The sequence below is a fragment of the Trichosurus vulpecula genome, chromosome 8, assembly GCF_011100635.1.
Source record: "Trichosurus vulpecula isolate mTriVul1 chromosome 8, mTriVul1.pri, whole genome shotgun sequence".
NCBI classification, from domain to species: domain Eukaryota; kingdom Metazoa; phylum Chordata; class Mammalia; order Diprotodontia; family Phalangeridae; genus Trichosurus; species Trichosurus vulpecula.
In genome coordinates, this window is record NC_050580.1 from 156,079,137 (window position 1) to 156,102,176 (window position 23,040).

A 23,040-nucleotide genomic window follows, 5' to 3' on the forward strand; every position below is an offset into this window, starting at 1 on the left:
TTCATGCACTCATAATGGGGGTGGGGTGGGAGGAGTTAGGGTAGAACCACTCAAAACCTTTGACCAAGGCTGAGACAACATCTTCTTCTCTCTGAAAGAACAGCCTGAATTAATGGACTTCAATTTAGATAAGAGATTTCTACAAACACTCCACCACATAGACTCAAGGTATTTTCAATGCCTGTTTCCAAGACGGCAATAAATAATGCATGCTTTTAAAAAGAACAACCTGAGTTCATCAAGGACTCCCTCTTACTTCAAGGGAATTCAATTTTAACTCTTCAATGTATCCTAGTTTTTAGGCCTTAAAAAAAAAAAAAACAATGCTGGCAGCCCAATTCTTATGGCAACATCCTTAGGAAAGCCCCTGACCCTATGACCCTGGAGTTTTTGTGGCCTAGAAAGTTGGCCAACTGCAGGGCTAGAATGAGAAATTACAGTTATTAGGAAACTAAGGAAAGGTTGTCTCCTGTGCAGAGGGGGAAGGGAGGGGGATGGTGGGATAAGGCTAGGGGGGGAACCTAGATTCACACTGACTATCTAATATCCTGAAGGAACCAGCCCACCCCATCTAATCTGGGATATGTTCTACCAGTTCCCCCCACCCCGAAACTTCTAGTAAAGACATCCATTGGAAATGCAAGCTTCCTAACCCCATACCTATGGTGAATAAACCCCTTGGACAGCTACCACTACAAATCAGGCTTAGCTATTCATCAAGACCGCACCACAGCCCATCAGCTTTGCTGCCCAGGCAGCACAGCACTTCCTTTTGAATAAGGACCGAAAAATCAGCCTGGGCCTGGGGAGAGATGATATTATTGACAATCTGCCCAGAGCTCTTCCCTTTCAGAGATTTTCAACGTTGGAGGGAAAGGAGGGAGTGAGAGAGGAGGAAGAGAATATAGAGTTCAGGTGGTCATGCAATCAATAGCATCGAATTCTTGGCCAACTGGGATTCATTTTTAACTGTGAGATGGTATCCTGATGGGCCACTGATATCCTGCCCCCTCCCCCCAACTCAATAAAAAATTTCCATAGTGCAGGCAAGAAATGATAAGGGTTTAAGACTCCAGTGGTTCAGTTATCTGGCAATGAGGACCTCTAGGGTCAAGAGCTGGAGATTTTCATTTCCTCCCCCAACGATGACTCCAGGTTGCTGCTCCTTATCATAGGCCTCAAGCTTCTATGGTAATTTCCTTAGGCATAAGTCTGATCATGTCTCTTTTCCCATCTAAAAACCTCAGTGGTTGCCTATTGCCACTAGAATTACAAACACCTCAACCTGGCATTTAATTAATGCCCTCTCCAAGTTGGCTCCAACCTACTTTCCCAGACTTATTTCCTATCACTCCCCTTCACACATTCTGCATTCTGACAGAACTCGTCTATTGGCCAATTCCTGAACTCTATAATTATGACTCCCAACTTCGTACCATGAGACAGCCTGCCCCCTTGTCTGGAACGACTCCCTCCTTTCCTCCATCCTTTAGATAGAGTCTTTAGCTCCCAGAGCGTAGCTCAGATGCTCCCTCCTGCAAAAAGCCTTTCTTGGTATTTCCAGACCTTAACACGATCTCCCTTTTGTAACTGTCTAGGTACATGTTCTACCCTCCCCTTCAAATCTAAACTCTTCTGAAGACCATCATCTCTGGTCACCTTGGCATAGGACCTTAATCAAAGTAGGCCCTTAAACAATTAGCAGCCAGACACATCCATGTATGCCACATAGTCCCAAACATTCCCTTATTTCTCTTTTTTGTTGTGGTTGAATTATTTCAGGCACGTCCAACTCTCCATGACTCCATTTGGGGTTTCTTAGCAAAGATACTGCAGTGATTTGGCCATGTCCTTCTCCAGCTCATTTTACAGATGAGGAAAGGAAGCAACTGGGGTTAAGTGACTTGCCCAGGGTCACACGGCTAATAGGTATCTGAAGCCATCTTTGAACTCAGGTCTTCCTCTAGAGTCTAGGACATTAATTATCATTCAATCGGTAAGTTTTTATAAATGGCTACCATAGGCCAGGATACTGCTAAGTATTGCAGAGACAAATACGATGAATGAAGCAATCCTGATTACAAGTAGTTTTCACGAGCTAATGGGAAAGATGCTCCCAAACCATGCTGAATGACACCTGGAATGAGGGAGGAAGGGCCCAGAGCATAAGATGGCAGGGCTGCTGCCATCACTAAGGTAGCAAAGAAGGTGCTTGTAGTAGAAATAGCACCAGACTTAAGGACGGGAAAAAAAAACTGCTCAAACCACAATTTGGCCGCTTGACTGTAAGTGACCTATGACTTTGAACCTCCGTGTCCTCATCTGTTAAAATGGAGGTGATAGTAACTACAGCATAAGGTTGTTGTGAGGAAAATGCTCAGTAAACTAAAATGTTCTATTGAAATAGAAGCTATCCTGGCTACTGGTTTCAGTGAAGAAACCTTGTGCCAGCTTCCAGGTTATCAGATGGAAGGAAATGAAGATGTCTAAAGCTGTGTAACCCGAGAGCACAGCCTGCAAACCCACCTCTTCCAGGAAGCTTTCCTTGACTAATGAGAAGACAGTTAAGGGATACCCCTAGTTCATAGCTAGTGTTGAAATTCAACTCTAAGTCATTCCATCACAAGAACTTCCTTCACTATTTACACATGATTACAATGCTTTTGGTTTTTTATGGGTTTAGACTTAATTCCAGAATTGGTTCAACTTTGTCACAGGTGTGACAGCACATCCCTTCCCTTTCAGTCTGTGGGTGGAGAGAGGCTGAATTAAGTCCACATACTCCCTGAGGGGGCAAGACAATGGCTTTTTAATTTACTTTTCACATGGAATATTTTTAATGAAGATGGGGCTAGAACAGAATGATGCCATTTTATATCTGCATAATTCTTTCCTTAATCCAACACAATAAAAACTGATACTTATGTAGGGCTTTCAAATTTACCAATGTATTTTTACAAGCATCATCTGATTTTTCTTCACAACAATCTTACAAAGTAAATCTTACTAGTATTTTTCTCATTTGACCAATGAGGAAACTGAGGCGCAAAGAAGTTAAATGATTTGTCTAGGGTTATAGCCCACAACTATTAAGTACTGGAGCCAGCCTATGAACCCTTTGCTTTCAACTCTGAGCCTAAAAAACTTTTCCACTACACTCAGCTGCCTTTAGAAAGATAATCAAACTTCATTTACTCAAGAGGGCAGAAGGTAAAGGTCAGCAACCACCTTTTCTTTTCTTTTTTCTTGGGGGGCTAGGGGCTGATTTCAATTTAGAGAAAGCATTAGAGGATTAAGACTGATATCATTGCCTGGCCCGAGTTGTTTGGAAGCATGGATACATTACACACAATAATAACAACAAAAACAGGAGAGTTGTGTCACACACACACACACACACACACACACACACACACACACACACGCGCGCGCGCGCACGCACACATCATCCTTCTTCAAGTCAGGAATTCAGCTCCCCTTAATGGGAGTCAGATGCTTTGTTGAACTGCACCTTCATCCTTCCCATCTCTCCTTTATACCCCTGACCACCCACTCCTTCCCTGTTCTGACAACAGGAAGATAGAAAGGGGAATTTGAATCCTAAGCCATTTTGACATGTAAAATGGAATCAGCAGCACATCTTAGGAATGACTAGGATGAATATTGTAGTTTTTGAATGTGCAGGAAACTCTCCCCATCTCCAACTACAGCTATGATTCTTCAATCAGGGAAGATCATAAACATAGACATACTCTTTCAGAGGGGTAGTAGCTGTTTTGAGAAAAGAAAGTTTTTACGACCAGCCCATTTCTGAAACAAAGGGCATGTGATCCCTTCACATTACTAAATATTTTAATGTCTGAGGCCCGATATAATTAAAGGTATGAGACACAAAGTGGATTATTTCCAGACATAGCAGAGGCCCACGTGAGAGGAATACAGATTTAGAGGTGGAAGTTATCATGTCCATCCTATGTGTGTGCAGGCAGCTGAATCAGAAATTGGCTAGGCAGAATCCAAGTGTGACTGAGAGATGGCAGGGTCAGGCAAAAATTCAGTCAATGAATACAAAAATCTAAAAACCAAGAACCTCTCATTGAAGCAGGACCACAAAAAAGATAGGAGTTGGGCAGATGGCTGGTGGGAGAGGCAATTCTCCCTTGTCTATCAAGGCCTTGTTGTTAACTCTCTGGTTTCAGATCTTCCTGTTCTTGACACTTCATATCTTCTCGGCATTTCCTTCTCCAGTTCTTTCTACAGATGAAGAAACTGAGGCAAATAGGGTTAAGCAACTTGCCCAGGGTCACAAAGCTAGTATCTGAGGGTGGATTCAAACTCAAGTCCTCTTGACTCCAGGGCCATCAGTCTATCCACTGTGCCACCTAGCTGCCCATTCAGATCTTCTATACCCCCTATGGTCCCCTCCCTTTCCCCCTAAACAATGAGTTGATAGCACTTAATATGGGTAAGAAACTGAACCAAAGTTCTCCCTTGGTTGGGGCATGTGAGAAGACTTCTTCTCTCCTAAGAACTTGCATTCCTTGAAAGTGCAATCTTTTATTATTGGTCACCCAGTAGCCTCAAATAGCTCTAGACCAGGTACTAAGTAAATGGTAAGCTGGACCACCTTACATGCCACGCAGTAATGGCTGTAAAGAAATCTGCTTCCAGAACAGTCAATGTCCATCTTCGTCTGGGCTTCACCATATCAAGTGACACCAGGTCTCTCATAACCTTCAGCCAGGTCTGAAAGGTAGCCCTGCCTGGATAAAGAAGCCAAAACATCATGCTGCAGAGCTGGTTAAGAGGGCAAGCATGATGTGGTCATGTTTTCAAGACCTGGGAAGCCTTTGCAGCACACTAGCATACATCACTTCAGTAACTGCAGAAGGCTCTGCCCTTAGTCATTTTGCAGCTTCCAGGCTCCAGTTTCCCCTAATCCTTAGAACACCAGGATTTTCCTACAAAACAATAAAGATACTGCAAAAGAAAATCGAAACCACCCAGGCGTTTTGGCCCCAAATGAGGGGAAATGTAGGTTAGAGATCAGGCACTGCTGGTCTGAGCAGTCAGGTTCCCTTCGCTCCTTCCCTGTTTCACTCCAAACAAAAGAGATCTCAGGAAAGGCTACCCTCCCAAAGCCGACACATTTTCCCTCTGAGATCTTCTGTGAAGGTGCCAAAGAAATATGGATCAAGAGAAGAAGGAGAAGACACTGCAACTGACAAGAAAGGTCTGGCGGGAAGATCTTGCGTGTAGAGTGTTTAATGGGATTATGTACATCATGCTTCATGCCTTTGTTAACAGATTTAATGCTTCACCACTTTAAGTTCACCACTTGGGTTAAATTTAGTAAAGTAGTCTAATCATTTCCAGAGCTCTGACCAAATCAAGGGCTCCATTTCACAGGAGAGCCAAAGACAATGTCCTAGATGCATAAAATTAACAGTTCTTGACCTCAAAGAAAAGGAAGAAAGATTACCGACTCCCGGTCCTGGTGACAGGGGCCCTTCTTTCCCATCCAACATTTCTGAGCAAACAACCCTTGCTTCCAACTTGCTTGTTTGTGCTTAAACAGAAAACATCAATTGGATGAGGCTCATCGCCATCATTAATAATGATCTGCATCATTCCCCTCCCTGCCCCCAGTGCCACGACAGGGCCACCAAGCTGAATCAGGGGTTTATCCTTCCTCTGCCCCTTTTAAAACTCTCTGACACTTTACAGCGGGGGTTCTTAACCTATTTTGCACAGGTGACCCCTTTCACAGTCCAGTGAGGCCTATGGACCCCTTCTGAATGATGATTTTAAATACATAAAATAAAATATGAAAAATAACAAAGGAAGTCAGGCACATTGAAACAGTCACCAAAATACTTAAAAAAGAAAAGCCCACACATCCCAGGTTAAGAACTCCCTCCTGATCTATAGTAAATGGTACTTCAAACAGTCTTCATGCAGGGGATGCATTCAAAGAAAAGAGAACCTCTGAGCTAGGAACTGAGGGGAAAAAAGAAGTTTCAGTCATGAGCATCCCAGGAACTGTGACAAACAAGTTAAAAGTAAACTCAGAGACTGGATTACAAATAAGTTGGCAGGGTCTCTACCCCATTTCTGAAAATACAAGCAGGACCTATAAGCCACTAACCAAGGGTGGATGGTCTCCTCAAATGCCCCCTACCTCCCCCAGGCTCAGACCTCCTCTAGGAAAGCACTGGGAGCAAGGACTCAAGAAGGATGGAACTACTGCTTACTGCCACCAGCCTAGACCACCCCCTTCCCCCCAGTTAACTAGAACAGATGCAATCTCCTGGCTCCAGATTTATTCTTAGGACACTTGAGTCCCACGTGAACTGGGAAAGTGGGTGGGGCCGAGAGTCCTTTGCCCTTCCTCCCACTCCTACTTCCCAATAGAGGTCCCTCCCTCGAAAGCTAGAGCAACACTAAAAGGAACTTGCCCTCCAGACTGGTCAGCCCCCATATGGCCACTGCCAGGGTTGCCACTGCTCTGCCTAGGAAGGATTTTGCCTCCTGGGACCACTTGCCCTTCCACTATGAAAGCCAAGACGTTTCCTATCCACCTCCCCCACTCCCCATTTTCTATCTCACTTCCCAGTAGCTGATGAGCTTCAAATATCTTCACTGTAGTAGCTACTGGGTCTCAGGCTTCTTCTTCTAGAAGAGATAAAGGACGGCTTGACTGGATTAGCTCTCCTTTGCTGGAGTGCAGTCAAGCACAGCCTCGTCTGCCCGTAATTCCTGCCTTGTGAGACTCTGTCAGAAGGAGCGATTAAATGGCTGCCTGCTTAATGACAGGACTATGGCTGCATTCAGACAGAGCCGGAGAAGCAATTACCTTGAAAATGGGGGTCACAGGCCCCACTCGTTGGCTTAATTGAATTCCAATATCTGCCTCTAGCTGCCTTGACCTAACGTGTAGCTTCCTAAATACTACTTAAAGGAAGCTCAGCTAATCAAAGCATACAGTCTTCCCTCAATTTTACTGTTCTTTTTTAAAAAAATTAAGTAATATTCACCAGGCTGTCCTTATTCCAAAGTGGAAAGACAGGAGGGAAAGGAGGGTCAAAAGTTACAGCAGTTTTGGGAAGGAAGGAATGAATGGAGAGAGGGAGGGAAAGATCTACCACATGAGGTGTGACTACACTGTGAAAATGTGGGCAGAAACATGAAGCAGGCCTGCTCTTAGAGAATCAGGGTGAGCCTTTAGGAGCTCTAAGAGCACAAACATGCCACCCCAGAACCCCAGTCCCATTAGTTCCCAAAACACCCTTCCTCCCCTTACACCCCCAAACATTTCAGTGCCTGACACTAAATACAGGCAGAGCATACTATGCAAACGCATCATTCTGGGGTCAGCTGGATGTCCCAAGACTTAATGTTCTAATCCTAGCCCTGCCACTAACACATTGGGTGGAACCAGGCAAACCATTTCCCCTCTCTGGAGCCCAGCACTGTCATCTGTAAAATACAGGTGGTGGCCAGGCAATTTCCTAGGTCCCTTTTGGGTTTAACAGTCTACATTTCTCTCCTTTGATGTCCCCTCCTTATGTCTCTGAGATGTAAGGCCTAGGAAGCCTTTAAGTATTTTCTCACATTCTCGGGTTTCCTGGATTCTTGGGCTTTCTGTTTGTTGGCCCAAATATCTCTCCATCCTCCTCTTTGCCTTCTCCATGATAATGAGGGTGAATATTTGCCCTAGCCACAGCATTAGTCAACTCCAGGCTTGGCTAACCCCCACTCATGGATGGCATTCAGAAATTTCTTTTTGGTGAATGGGTCCCAGAAGCACAAACTTGTTGTGTTGGTAATGCAAACAATCATTCCCAGTATGAGTGGTGACTCAGTTTTCCTATCCTAGGTAGAGAGTAAGCAAGCCAACGTAAAAAAGTTAGTAAGAGGCAGTACGGTATAAGAAAAAGAATGGTACACTTGGGAGACCTGGGTTTGAATCCCACCTCAGATACTTGCTAGCTCTATGATCATGGACAAGATACTTAGCCACTTAGACCATCATTTTCCTCATCTGTCAGACAGCAGTAATAATATCTACACTGCCTCTCTCATGGGGTGGTTTCAAAGCACTTTGCAAACTTCAAAAGTGTTACTACAATTGAAAGGGCCTTAGGTGACCATTGGGTCCAAACTTCTCATTTTACAGATCAGGAGAAGGAAGGTCAGTGAAATCAGTCAATTGACTTGTTCAAATATTACACATTAACTTAGTGGCAGAACCAGAATGAAAACTCAAGCGTCCTACATCAGGTCTGGTGCTTTCTAACAACCCAAGAGCCATAAAGAGGCCTTTGCTAAACAAGGGAAAATCTTCTGTCTTTTTCCCTCCTTGAAATAAAGACCAATATAAATCAGTAAGGCAGCTCGGTAGAGTGGATAGAGACCCAGCCCTAAAACCAGGAAACCTTGAGTTCAAGACCTACCACTAAAATACCTTAGCTGTGGGACTCTGGATGAGTCACTTAATTTCTTGGTGCTTCGGGCAGACTCTAATTTGCAGAGAAGGTACCAACCTCTTCTTGGTAGAAGCAGCTCTCTCATTTAGGAAATCCCTATACCAAAAAGATCTATTCCCTATCCCTATAAAACTGCAGAAGGGAAGGGGGAAAAATAATTTTTTTTGAGTGAGCAACCTAAGTATTTTTTGGTTCACACCAAACGTTGGTGTTTAGATAGGAAACAGGAAAGATAACACAGAAATATGATTGATCCAATAGGTGAAGATTGGCAATCCACCCCACCAACCCCACCGGGCAGCTCATGCAACACAAAAACATTTACATGTATATGTATATCCCAGATTCCAATTTTAAGACCTAAAGAACCTTCTGTGCCAGCTGAGTCAGCTAACACATAATCAACATCGACACAGCCACTCGATGCATGGGATATCGAAGCAAAAACCAATGTTTCACAGCACAGTACACATTAACAGTACAACAGAGACAGTTCTGATCCCAGGTGGCTAAAAGAAGGGTGAACCTTACCTAGAGAAATAGCACTGAACACTGACTGATCCCCAATGCGCCATCTTGAAGCCAGGGTGTAAGTTTGATGACTGCTCCACTATACAACAGCTTTTGCCATGTATTTATCATGACAGGCTCCCTTCCTTCCACTTTGGGCCACGGCCATTTTGAGGCAGAGGAAGGGGGACCCTGAGGAACCAATTGTCTCCCTTTGCAGGCTAACAGCCACACCAAATGAGAAATTTAGAGGCAAGGGTGGCGATCCAGATGTTTTCAGCTACCTCCCAGACTGGGAGCTGGGAAACAATTTGGAAAACCAATTAGGAAATTCACAGTGGGGTCCAGGAAGAGGGTTAAAGCCACCATTCTTTGAGACCAACTGAGTTCAGGGTTGATCTCTGGTTATGGTAAATGAGAGGAATAAAAGGGATATACACACGGTGAGAGGCAGATTGGGGAGTCCACGTACCCCGATGATGGCATTCAATTCCGTCATGGTCACCTGCTTGGCTCGTTCCACAGCCTGTGCAACTTGCTGTTGGTGCTAAAGGAAACAAAAATGTACGAACGTCCACTAAAACAAGCCTTAGAATATGAGATGATCCCTATGAGTGACAGGAAGAATTCTAAATCAGGATTTGGACACCAAAGTTACAAAGACCACCATTGTCTCCCCCAATATCTCCTTACCTCTAAAAGAAAAAGCTTAGAAACATATTGCTAAGGTGTTCTCATTCTGCTCACACATTTATCTCTTTTTTCAAACCCACATAGAGCAAGGGTTTGTAACTTTCCTTATATGTGTCATGGACTCCTTTGTCATTCTGGTGAAACCTATGGACTTTTCATAATAATGTTTATAGCATAAATTAAAGATGCAAGATTATAAAGGAATCCAACAATATTGAAATTACCAAAATTATATTTTTTAAAAGTTCAAAGAACCCCTGATATAGAATGACACAGAATTCAGCCACCTCCCAAGCCTTCACTCAGAATACTCTCTTCTCTGCCCACCACTCATATGAATGAAAATGAAAAGCGATTCACCATACGAGGAAGTATATTATGCACTGACAAGACAGAAGAAACCCATCTGTGAATGGGCTGTGAGGCAGTCCAATAGGACCAAAAACTAGAAGAGGACTCAATGGATTATTTATCCCACCTCTTCACTATACATATAAATAAGCACCACAACGAAGCAGTACCTTAAGGTTTGCAAAGTATCTTAAGTATGTTATTTCATTTGATCCTCTAGACCAGTGGTATCAGACTCCCAGCCAGGCCCAGAATTGGGAGATGTTTAACAAAATAAATAAAAATACAATACAACATAGATAATGTTAATTTGTGGCTTTTCTAAGTCGGTATGTGGCCCACAGGGATCCATTTCTATTTCTATTTGAGTCTGATACCATTATTCACAACGACTGTGGGGATAATTTTACAGATGAAGAAGCTGAGAAGCTGGTAAGCCCAGGGTCATCCGAAGCAGGATTTAAGGTCATGTCATTGACTCCAAAGTTTTATCTATGGTGCCAAGATGGAGGTGGGGGGATATGCAACCTCAAGAGGGGGTGATTATTTAGTCACCTCAGGGGCTGGGACTTAAAAAGGAATGTTAACAACCATCCTTTCATGTGTGCTAACTTTTGAGACCAGAGGATAAATGTGAGCTGGGAGGGGGAGGAAGGGCACTTGCCATTATGCCCCAATCACACGTGGTATGGAATATCTAAGAAAGAATCTCCCCCAAAGCATGGCATTCCAGAAGGTAGCCTGGGATTGAAATAAGAACTAGTCAAAGTTTAAGGCACAGAAATATGCCTAACAGCAGATAATAAAGTATATGTAACGCCCCCAAAAAGAACCAGGACAGAATGAGAATGGTAACTGCTATTTCCACCTAACAAATCAGTGACCCCAAAGTGGGAAGCAGTGTGATAGCCTGAAGTCAAGAAGACTTGGGTTCAAGGCTCAGCTCTTCTACTACCTTACTATCAATGTGATCTTTAGCAAGTTACATGAGCTCTCTATGCCTTGGTTTCCTCATTTGTAATATAATTGGGTTGGATAAGATGACCTCTAAGGTCCCTTCCCACCTAAAATCCAGGACCTTGTGGTCCTATCCAAGTGGAAGTCCACTTATAAAGATGGTGTCTGGACAAGTGGAACCAACAAGCTCACCTTGATCTAAGCTGTCCATTTACTGAGGGCTTTTGATCAATATAATTTGTTTCTAACAGAGATGACATGGATTTACAACTGGGAGAGACTGTAAAGGTCATCTAATCTAACTCCCTTATTTTTATAGATAAGAAAACTGACACCTACGTATATACATACATCTTCATAATTGTGGGCAGGGTTGTTCTGAACTGGCAGGGTGTAAACCAAGGCAGCCAAGTACAGTCAATTAACCAGGCACTGCACTGACCATAGAATTGCCTCTGTGGGATGGTAGGAAGGGGCCCATTTGACCCAGTGATATAAAAAATATACCCTTTTGGATTTGCCTATGCCTTAAAAATGCTCTAGTCTCTCCAAATCAACATTATAAAACTCAAGACAGTGGCTTCTGCCGCCATTCAAGAACAGTGACTTGGAAATTCATTAAATGTTTTTCAAAGCAGGAGAGAAAGGGGAAAAAAAACATATCTTACCTCTTGTGACAGAAAAGGCATGATCTGAGCTAAAATTGTGTTCAGTCTCTTAGCAATCTCTGTCTAAAAAGAAAAGAAGATCACATTAAGTTTCACACATCAACTTGGGAGCATAAATCAAAGTCACTAAAATGTCACAGTCGAGACCAATTCCAGACTCCCAACCACAATGTAAAACTGCTTTCTCTTTTAACAAGCAATAGAAGCCCTTCCCTCCTCATGAGCCCACCCAAGGTTGGTTAGAGAAAGGATATCTATAATAAGGGCTCAGGCTGGATGGGGCTTGAGAGCTGATTTGTTCCACCCCTTGCACTTGTATTCAGAAGACCAGAAAGTCAATAGACTGGGTCCAACCACCAGGATTCCCCAACCTACATTTCTTTAGAGGTTCTGATTTCTTATCAAAGACATTCTATTGTTTTACAAGAATACACAATGGTTGTTCTTAGGTACATCTGTTCAAGGTCTCAAATAAAGTGGAAGATAATATAGGGAAATTTCTTGGTACTGTTGCCAAGGAGCCTGGAAATTATGAGGATTGCCAGCAGTGACCTTTCTGAGTAGGCAGGACACATGACCATCAATATGGCATGATTTGAAAGCAAGAACAACTCCCCAATACATACACACACACACACACATATACACATACCACACCTCCTCAAAAAACCTAACCTTAAATTATACCAGAATTTTTTTCCTTTAAATTAAAAATACTTTAAATTTTTTAAAAAATCATCCCAATAATTCTGAAATGGTAGGAAACTGAGGCAGACAGAGGTTAAATAACTTGCCCAGGGTGACAGAGCTGACAAGTGTCCAAAACCAGATTTGAACTTTGGTCCCTTTGATTTCAGGTCCTTCACGCTATCTCCATTGGGCCAGCTAGCTGTGTTTGTTGATTTAATCAAGTTAGTGGGAAAGTTTTGCCTTCTGTTGATGGACAACTCCTAGGCCTTTCTGACTTCAGCTTTGATTTGGTGCCTACTTCAGGGAACCGGGCCAAGAAGTAACTAAAAAAGTACTTATCAAAGAGAATTAAACAAAACAGATTCCGTTCAACAAACATCTAGTAAGCTTCCTCCTCAGCCCCATCCCCATCCCCTTTGGTCTGATCATTTCCACTTATCAGGGTATCAAGATAAGCCCCAACTACAGGATAAAATTAAATGGGCATAACTTTCAAGTCCCACATAGGCACCTGCCTTTGAGATGAACTCTTCCCTATTCTCGCCCCTCCTGCTCTAATCAGATGCTGCTTCTGGCCTTCCTCTTCCATTCCATGTTAATTACTGTTTTTTGAACCATAAAGAAACAGATCCTCCAGCCCTAGAGAGAATGATGGGTAATTAGATCTATAGGGATTTCAGCTACTGGGGAGAACCAATCTAGATACTTAGTAAAGCCCAATCTGCACGGCTTTCTTTTAAACAAACTTTTTATCATTTTGTTGTTTAGTTGTTTCAGTGGTATCTGACACTTCTTATGACCCCATATGGGATTTTCTTGGCAAAGATCCTAGAGTGGTTTGCCTTTCTTCTCCAGTTCATTTTATAGATGAGGAAACTAAGGGGAACAGGGTGAAATGACTTGCCCAGGGTCACACACACAGCTAGTTAAGTATCTGAGGATGAATTGGAACTCAAGTTTTCATGACTCCAAGCCCAGGACTCTATCCACTGGACCAAGTAGCTTAGCTGCCCTTTTATCATTTTAGCCTGGCTGTTATTTCTGAATCTGTGAAGTCTATTTTCCCTGGTAATTAACACCCTAGAAACAACACTAGCAAGAATCACATCTTCTGCACTGGAATAGTCCCAAATGATTTAAACTTTGCCCACGGAGGAACTGAATCAAATGCAATGGCCCCTTGGTTCACTCTCAGCCGATCAGGAACCTTTCCCAATTCCAGGGGGCTGGGGTAGGAGAATTGTTTTTCCCACATTTCCACTTAATCTTCCACCAAGGGGAAAATGAAGAAATACAATATTCCTGGAACTTTATTCAAAGCTGACACATCTCTTTCCTTATACAAGCCAATCTCTGCATGGAAAAGATGAAGGAAGGAAGGAAGGAAGGAAAGAAGGAAGGAAGGCAGGAAGGAAGGAAGGAAGGAAGGCCCTCTCCAAGTACAATTTTGAACAGTGTTCTCTTAAGATTTGACCTGTACTGACATCTCTGTACAGACAACTAGAAAACATCTTAGCAATGAATCCACCTAATTTATGCTTAATTTAGGTCTTCATCCTTTAATAGGTGAAGGGAAGAAGATACAGATCTTATTAAGGACTGCAGGTGCAGTCATCCAAATTCTAGAGCTCCTGCCAACAACACACGCCAGTGGCCCGTGGTTTGAGAAGAAATGTCTATTTGTGGGCAAACTCGGGGTGAGAAGGGGTGATAGTAGAAACAGAAAATACTAAGTGTTGACACACCGCCATAAGGGTAAATAAGCCCTTCATTAAATAGAGAAATGGCCCAGCCATACCTGACCAACCTCAATGGGGTCTCTGGCAGCTGCTGCTGCTGCCTACACCACCTTCTCTTTGGGAAGACAGGAAAGAACGCTTCAAAGTTTTCCAGCTGGCCATGACCTAGCCTGCAATTAAAGCACTCACTTGTGGATGAAAGGTTCCTCCTCGTTGCCAACATCCTTTGGCAAGCCAAAGTAGACTTTGAACACAACTGGTCAGTGTCAACCTTAATGGTTTAATAAAAAATAAAAAATGAAAAGTATTCCCCTTCCCCATATCCTTCAGAGAATGAACAAAGGAAGGCCACAGGATTTAAGGCTGTAGACTCCCTGAAGGCAAGAATCCAATCTTCTCTATATAATTCTGTGCCTCAACTCCTGCAGTGCCTGCTGTGGTGCCCAACATCATCTGATTACCCAAAGGGTAAAAGTGACTTCAGCAAGATTTTATGATATATCACCCAGCTGAATTCTGCTCTCCATGGCTGAGAAATCAGCTGGGATTGTTTGGGAACCCTTCCTAAGCAACACCAATTGAGTTCTCTGCTTTTTACCCATAAAGGAAGCAGCTCTCCTGACCCTCTTTTCTTCCTTCCTTCCATGATCTTCCCCTATCTCCCAATGATCCCAACACAATCTTCCAGGAAAAGGAAGACTGCATGCTTAGCATAATTTGTATACTTTATGTCCCAAGTACTATGGAACCTCTTTCAAGGCTTGAGGCTCATTATGTTCAAAAGGGAGAACCACCTTTTTTAGGGACACCACCAAAAGAATAGACCCCTTTGCTGACATCAGAAAGGATCCGGATTAAGACAGAAAAGGACTTCCCAGTGGAATTATTCCTGAAAGAAATCAACCTTCCCCTATACATTATAGGTTTCCTCTCCGATGTGTTTACTGAAGTAAAAGTGTGTCTGTCTAACTACATGTCAAAACCAAATGTAAAACATTTCCCAGTTCTCCAGGTTGGCTATATTCTTCTCTCCTATTTTTAAAAGATAACTTGGATCAGAAAAATCTGGGTTTGTGTCCTGATTCTTCTATTTACCAACTATACTATGCTATTTGAGGAACCTTTATTTCATCGTCTATAAAATGGAAGAGTTAGACTAGATAATACTTAAGGTTCCTTGAGGCATGAGTGATTAAAAAACAAACACCTAATTCATTTCCTGACATACCTACCAAAATTAACATATACAGTAACAATATACTGTCAGTCTTGACAGTATACAACAGTCCACATCAGCAATTTTCCAATTGTCCAGTGAAAGGAACAGTATTCTGATTTGTTTTCTGCTGCCAAGATTGGTCACTACGGTTATACCTGGTGTTCATTTCAAGAGACTCTTATAATTATCTTGTCCTTAAGTTATTGTCTCATGGTTATTGGTGTAACTATTACAAGCCCAGTTTTACAAATGAGAAAATTGTAAGAAAGTCTAGAGAGGTTAAATGTCTGCCCCCAAGGGCGACAGAAATCCAAGGGCCAGAGTCTAAATTGGACCTCAGGATCTCAGACTCCATAGCCGGTGGTGTTTCCCACAGGGCCAAGTTTATCTCTAAGGGATATTGTTGTTGCTTTTCTTGTTTTGGTGGGGGCTTGGGGGTGGGTTGAAGATCTGGAGAATGTCCCCTGGAGTTAGAAGCAGTACTTGATTTTTTTTTAAAGAATGTTCCAACTTCCACGATATTATTGGGTTTTTAATGTCTTTTCTTAAATTTAAAAAAAAATTTAGATTTTTTTTTTTATTTTTAGTTTATAACACTCAGTTCCACAAGTTTTTGAGCTCCAAATTTTCTTCCCCTCCCTCTCCTCCCCCTAAGAAGGCATGCAATGCGATATATGTTCTACATATACCTTCACATTAAACATATTTACACAATAGTCAAGTCTTAAAGAAGAACCATGATCAATGGAGTGAACCACGATATCATTACTGTTCACAAATCTTCATGACCCCTTTTTGGGGGTTCCTTGGCAGAGATCTGGAGTGGTTTGCCATCTCCTTCTCCAGCTCATTTTACTGATGAGGAAACTGAAGCAAACAGGGTTAAGTGACTTGCCCAGGGTCACACAGCTAGTAAGCAGCCAAGGTCAGATTTGAACTCAGCCAGATGAGTCTCCCTAACTTCAGGCCCAGCACTCTACCACTGCGCCACCTAGCTGTCCAATCTCTATGATATTAAGGCTCAATTTATAATAGAACATTTAATAACTTGGAATCCCTTGGAAGAGTGGCTTTTTAAAGAAAATTTACCACAAGGGTTAATAACTGTGGCCTCTCAGATTGAAACAGCTGTTAAAACAGCTCTTGATCCAACTCCAACAAGCTTTGAACATCAGCTGGGGGAAAAGAATTAAGAACTGCTACTCTGACAATGGAGACTCGGTCAAAAGCACAAACTGGAAGGAGATCAAAGGGTTTAAAAATTCCTTCTGGTAATTCAGAGCAATCTGTTATCAATAGAGTGTACATTAGATCCATCTACAGCCTCTCCACACCACCTTTGTCTTACAAGCTTTGGCCTTTCAGCAAAACCAATTAGAAATTCACCTGAGAGATAAGAGTGACGTGTCTGTTTGAGGATCCACTTGTTTTGGAAAACACTTTGGAAGAGAACATTTTGGGATTCTACAACCTGCCTGCCCCGCCCCCTCCTCCAACTCTAAGATTTTTTTTCATGTATAGCCTCAAGCACCGAGCTTTCCTGGTGGACAAACCACAGTGCCTCCCTTAGAAACTGATTTCCCTCCTCAGTCAGAGGAGGTAAACCTTAATTTGCATCTCCCACCAGACTTAGGGAACAGATTTTTGGAGGGGATACAGCTCAACTCTCTCATTTCACAGAGGAAATAACCAAGGCCCAGCCAGAAAGGAAGAGATTTGTCTAAGATCACGTAGCTGACAAGTCATATAGCAAGGCCTGGACTTCAGCTTGGGTCTCTTGACTGAAGTCCAAGGCACTTCCTACTTCACCATACTAATTTGGAGTCTGTCCTATAGATATGGACACTAGGAAGTGACCCCTGTACCTTCCACGGAGATAGAGACTTTGACAAGCAAATGAACAACACAAACAAGATAAGGAGAAGTTTAGACTGCTTAAGAATAAGATGATCTCAAGAGCTGCCAAAATCTTGTCCCTTCTTTGCTCAATTAGTTTCTAGATATTATATTATTTCTCCCTGTTCCCACTCCCCTCTATATTTAATAAATGCACAGGAATCTCATGTTTTATAAAGCAAACATTTTGAAAGACCTTAAAGAAAACAAATTAGGAAGAAAAAAATTTGCTGCATTCCAAAGCCAAACAGCCATATTTGGATTTAGACTTCTTGGTATCATGTATATCACAGGTCCTTTGCCTTAGCATGAATAATCAAGAGTTGAGTAGATCTGGAAACCCTCCCATATCCCCCCCAAAAGGGAGTCAAATTTGTTCCTCTATTTTCACTTAGCTATGCAAAGATTTCAAGGGAATTTTTTTTACAAGCAGTTTAATTATCAAAAATATCTGTATTATAAAGGAATGTTGGCCATTTAATAATAAAATGGCAACTGGCATTTATATTGTTTCAACAATTACAAAGCACTTTTCTCACAGCAGCACTAGGAAGTCAGTAATACAAATATAATTTTTCCATTTTACAGAAGAGGGAAACTGTGGTACAGGAAGTTAGACAGACTTCCTCAGGGGCATACAACTTAACAAGCAAATCCTAGTATTTACATTGGCAAGACGTCTTAGAGGTACCCTAGAGATGCCTCCACCTGGGAGTCTCCTCCTTCCAGTGAGTTCTTGCCGGTAAGCTCCATGTGAAATGCTCACTGTCTTCCCCATTAGAATATAAACTCTTTATTAAGCCCCCAAAAGCTATTAAACTGTGTATGCATACCCTCTGACCCAGTGATACCACTACTAGGATTATACTTCAAAAAGATCAAAGAAAAAGGAAAGGATCCATATGTACAAGATTATTTACAGCAGCTCTTTTTGTGGTGGCAAAGAATTAGAAACTGAGGGAAAGCCCATCAATTGGAGAATGACTAAACAGATTACAGTATGTGCATATATGTATATGTATACATACATATATTTTAATGTGTGTGATGGAATGCCATTGTGCTATAAGAAATGATGAAGGGGGTGGTTTCAGAGAAACATGGGAAGACTTGTATGAACTGATGCAGAGTGAAGAAAACAGAAAAACCAGGAGAACGATTTATACAACAGTAATATTGTAAAGACAAACTTTGAAAGGTTTATGAATGCTGATCAACATAATAACCAGCCACAATTATAGAGGACGCAAGATGAAATTTACTATCCACCTCCTGATAGAGAGGTGATGGACTTGGAGTGTAGAATAAGACATACATATATATGTGTATGTGTGTGTATACACACATAAATTTTTTTTTTCTCATGGCCAATGTAGGAATTTGCTTTGTTTGACCATGCATGTTCATGATGGGTTTTGTTTTCTTTGCTTCCTCAAATTAGGTATGGGGGTTAGAGGGAGAGAATGTGGATCTGAAAATAAAATATTTTTTCCCCAAAGAACAGAAGCTCCTTGAGGGTAGGGAATACTTTCCTTTTTGCTTTCATTTGTATTTCCAGTACTTATCACAGTGTCTGGCACATAAGCAAGCACTTCTAAATGCTTTATCTATCTACACACCTAAAAATGAAATGACTTTCGAAAAGTTACACCAGTATTAAGTTGCAGAGCCAAGGTTTTAGATTCAGTGCTTCCTCTACTACACCATCTCATGCAGTCTTATCAAATGAGATAATGTATGTACCGTGCTTTGTAAACTTAGGTTATCTGTCATTATTATTACCAACCCCACTACTAGCATCCTAGATGTGTTTGTAAAAATGATTTCCCCTTTGCAGGATTAGTAATCAGTTTCCCTCTGATTTTAGGAGGCTCCAGGTGAGCTGTCTTCATCTGAAATTGAAAAGACGGCACAAAGAATCATGGCCTCCATAGCCTACGGTCCAATTATTACCAAGAGCCAGAGACTAGCCAGTAGCAGTTAAGTATTTGAAGATTTTTTGATTACATGTTATATTTTTTAAAAAATGATAGGCTTTTGATAGAGCTTGATTATTTAACTCTATGATAACATTTCTTCCTTTCACTTTTGAGCAGTTAGGTGGCACAGTGGATAGAGTGCCGGGCCTGGAGACTCATCTTCCTGAGTTCAAATCTGGCCTCAGATATTTACTAGCTATGTGACCCTGGGCAAGACACTTAACCCTGTTTGCCTCAGTTCCTCATCTGTAAAATGAAGTGGAAAAGGAAATAAGAAATGGCAAACCACTCCAGTATCTCTGCCAAGAAAAACCACCAAATGGAATCACAAAGAGTTGGACACAAATGACTTGACAACAACTTTCCTTTCTAGTTAATCACTCCTCAACCCAATATGAGGGTGGGGGGGAGGGGATGGAAATAAATAAAACTTGCCCTGCTGCTTTGGCAAGACCTGGGCTGAGGGGCAGAGAGACAAAGCCAAGAGGACCCGAACCTCTGAGTATGAGTAACACTGAGGTGTTGGGTTTTGGTTCAGTCTTCCAAGAATGCATGTCACTTAGGCTGTGTGCCTGAGCTCTGGTACAAAAAAATAGCCTGGAAAGTTGAAGGCTCAAGGTAAATAAATGATCCACTTAGCAGCAGCAGGAGATAATGACCCCTGCTACTCATGGGGCTGGTGAAGGCTTCCATCACAGATTGCTAAATGATAGGTGATCCTCCTTAAAACCCCTTTTAGCATTGACATATTGATCAAATTATATATAACTACAACGCCATTAAATATTTATGTCTTCCAAGGGAACCTATTGAATTCTTTATGCAAGGAGGACTAAATGTATTAGGTCTACAGCCTTCCTAGGCGACTGTTTACTGGGGATTTGTGACCACCAACACCACCCCACCTCAGCAACCCAACCCTCAACCTTTAACCAGCCCTAGAGGCAATCTACTAATTGGTGACAGGAGTAATCCTAGCAATTATGCCCTTAAGGCAGAATTCAAATTTTGGCCCCTTGAAAATTCATCCAGGGTTAAGGATTATGGTTAGTGAGGGAAGACAGATGCCAGCTTAACAGGCACATTCTTCCCTGTCCTACCCCATTTTTACCTTTAGGTTATGTGAAAAAGGAAAATCCAGAAAAATTAGGGTTTGCGAATTATGACCTTGGGGGGCAAGTCACATTCTCCATGTGGGCCTCAGTTAACACTATCTGTCAAAGGAGGGGGTTGACCCAGGTGGTCTGTGTAAAGTCTAGCCAAGCTGGATCCATTGCTGGCCTCCTTTCCTAGAATGTCCTGCATCCTCACTACTCATGAAATCCTCCTACCCATCCTTCTAACACCTAGCTTAAATGTTACCTCTTTTCCACGACATCTTCCCTGAGGGCCTTAGCTGGAAATAAGGTTTCCCTCCTCCAAATGTCCCTAGCACTTTTGAGTGGCCTTAGCCATTCAGCAGGAACCATTTTTATTATAATTAATTGTGCTTACTACATCTTCTGTCCCTTTTAACTCCCTGATAGGCAAGATAAGTGCCTAGTACTGTGCTTTGTACCTAGTAGGCATCAAATCATTTGTCCCTCAGCTTTAGGATTCTTTGATTCTATTTCTCCAAAGTTTACAGGCATTAGGCTTCCTGTTAACAAGATGCAATAATCTTTAAATATTTGTTCACTTTAATTTCTCAGTTCCCAAACACATTTAAATCTGCTTGCCTCTCACCCCCTACGATCCTCCCCTCCCATACCCCCACTCCTGCTTGAGGTCTATCAAGCTCTCAAAGAGAGTGCTTGTATAACCAGAAACAGGAGAAGCTTTCATAGGATATACTCCCCCCACACACACATACATACCCCCAAACACTGCCCATTCATCCTGAATCCTAAAAACCAATAGGGCCCTCTCTGACAGAGCCTCCTGCTGCTACCCACCCCTTCAACATCCCCCCTCTTTAGCACACCGCCCCCCTTAGAGTTTAGCGCCGTCAGCCAACTCCTGCCACAAAAAAAATCTCAATTCATCACTATGGGGTTGCCATGGCAACCCCCAGCCACCTAATCCCCTTAGAACATTATGCAAATCTCCTTCTCCCAGCAACAGGCTGCTTTTTTTTTAAAGTAAACTACACAGAGGTAGGTCATTAAATTGAATTTTGGGGTCTCTCTCATCAGAACTAATGCTGAGGTTTTTTTTTAATTATAGTAGCTCCCCTGGGAGAAGGAATTTGGGGGAGGGGGGCTCCAATTGTGCTGGGAAGAGCAAGGAAAAAGGGAGAAGCGAGTGTATCAGCGTAGGAAAATGAGAAGCAAACCAAGCCACCCTTATTTGGCATACCCTTTGGCCAGCTGCCCTTCACATTTTTTTTAAATTACAACCTACCTCAAAGGGCTATTATGAGGAAAGGGCTTTGGAACCTGTCAAGCGCTCTATACATGTGAGCTATTATTAACTATTATCATTGTGAAATGAAAAGGGCAAAAGACTCCCCCAACTCTCCCCAGTCACGTGCTTCAGTTTAGCTATTGTATTCACTTACAAAAATATGCTTTTTTCCCCTTAAAGGCTTGTCCCATGCCCATCAGCAATGAGCAGGCACCTATCTCTATTTGAATGAGAAGCCCTAAAATCATAGAGCTAAAAGGGACCTCTAGAAGTCACCTGAGCAGCAAGGTGGCGCCACAGTGCATAAAGCGCCAGGCCTGGAGTCAGGAAGACTCATCTTGCCTTGTTCAAATCTGGCCTCAGACTCTTACTAGCTGTGTGACCCTGGGCAAGTCACTTAACCCTGTTTGCCTCAGTTTCCTCATCTGTCAAATGAGCTGAAGAAGGAAAGGGCAAACCACCCCAGATGGAGTCAAGAGGAGTTGGACACAACTGAACAACAAATCACCTAGTCTATCCCTTCCAAGGTCAGAAAGCAGACAGTGCCCAGATGCTCAAGCTTCTTCCATGCTACATACGGCAAGATAATTTTTACTTCTAGGTAACTAGGTATGGCTAGATTTGGTGTCAGGAAGACAGGAATTTGAATCCTGCCTCAGACATTTCTTAGCTGGGTGACCCTGGTTAAGTCATGTATCCTCTCTCAGCCTCAGTTACCACATCTGTAAAAGGGGTATAAAAATAGCACCTACTTTCACAGAGTCATTTTGAAAATTAATTAAAACAACGTATATAAAACACTTTGCAAACCACTATAGCGCTATATAAAGCACTATCTAAATGATTATTGCTGTTACTTCACATCTGAGTTCTAGAGCCCTTTGTCCCAGTTCACTTTAATCCCAGTCCAAAAAGTGCTGGATCCAGGGGAACTCCTACCAGCCTGTGTAACTCAGTTTCCCATATCCAAAGAGGACACCCACATTCAATGGGTTCCTCTCCCAACATCCAGGTATATAACTTTCCCCAAAACATTCACCAGTAACTCTTAGAAGAAATGTCATTTTTCCTGATGTGATTTTATTGGTAGCAAAACTGTAATTGTTTTCTTCCTGACCTGTCTTCTTAAGACCCTCTTGGGAGACCTGGGAGGGACTTTTATTTTCTTCCAGTGGAAGGAAGATAGCCTACTGGAAGAAACTAGGGAGGCAGAGCTGGGCAGAGTCCTCAGACGGCTTGGGCTTAAGAAGCAGGTGTCCCTGAAGAGCTCCAAATCTGCAAAGGTTTATAAAACACTGAGCAGGATAATCTGGATAGATTCCTTGCTGGATCACAGCTCCCTGAGAAAATACACATGCTATAAAGGCACTACACACAAGTACCAGGTATCACTGAGAGCTGACAGAGTTCAAAGCCAAGAGTTGTAGAAAGAATAGCAAAGCTGCTTTTGAGAGTCTTACATAC

General features: G+C 42.4%; 1 protein-coding gene across 7 annotated transcripts in view; it reads right to left on the reverse strand.

The window, feature by feature from the left end:
- Window positions 1-23,040, reverse strand: part of TLE3 (TLE family member 3, transcriptional corepressor) — a 58,310-nt gene that overhangs the window by 22,825 nt on the left and 12,445 nt on the right. For 4 of the 7 annotated variants that reach the window (XM_036734926.1, XM_036734924.1, XM_036734925.1 and 1 more), the window contains exons 5-6: window positions 11,669-11,731; window positions 9,472-9,546 (exon numbers count right to left, since the gene is read on the reverse strand). In XM_036734926.1, coding sequence (XP_036590821.1) covers window positions 9,472-9,546; window positions 11,669-11,731 — 138 coding nt within the window. Of the gene's footprint in view, window positions 1-9,441; window positions 9,547-11,668; window positions 11,732-23,040 lie in introns of all 7 variants that reach the window. The other 3 variants (XM_036734922.1, XM_036734920.1, XM_036734921.1) reach the window with 1 other exon arrangement.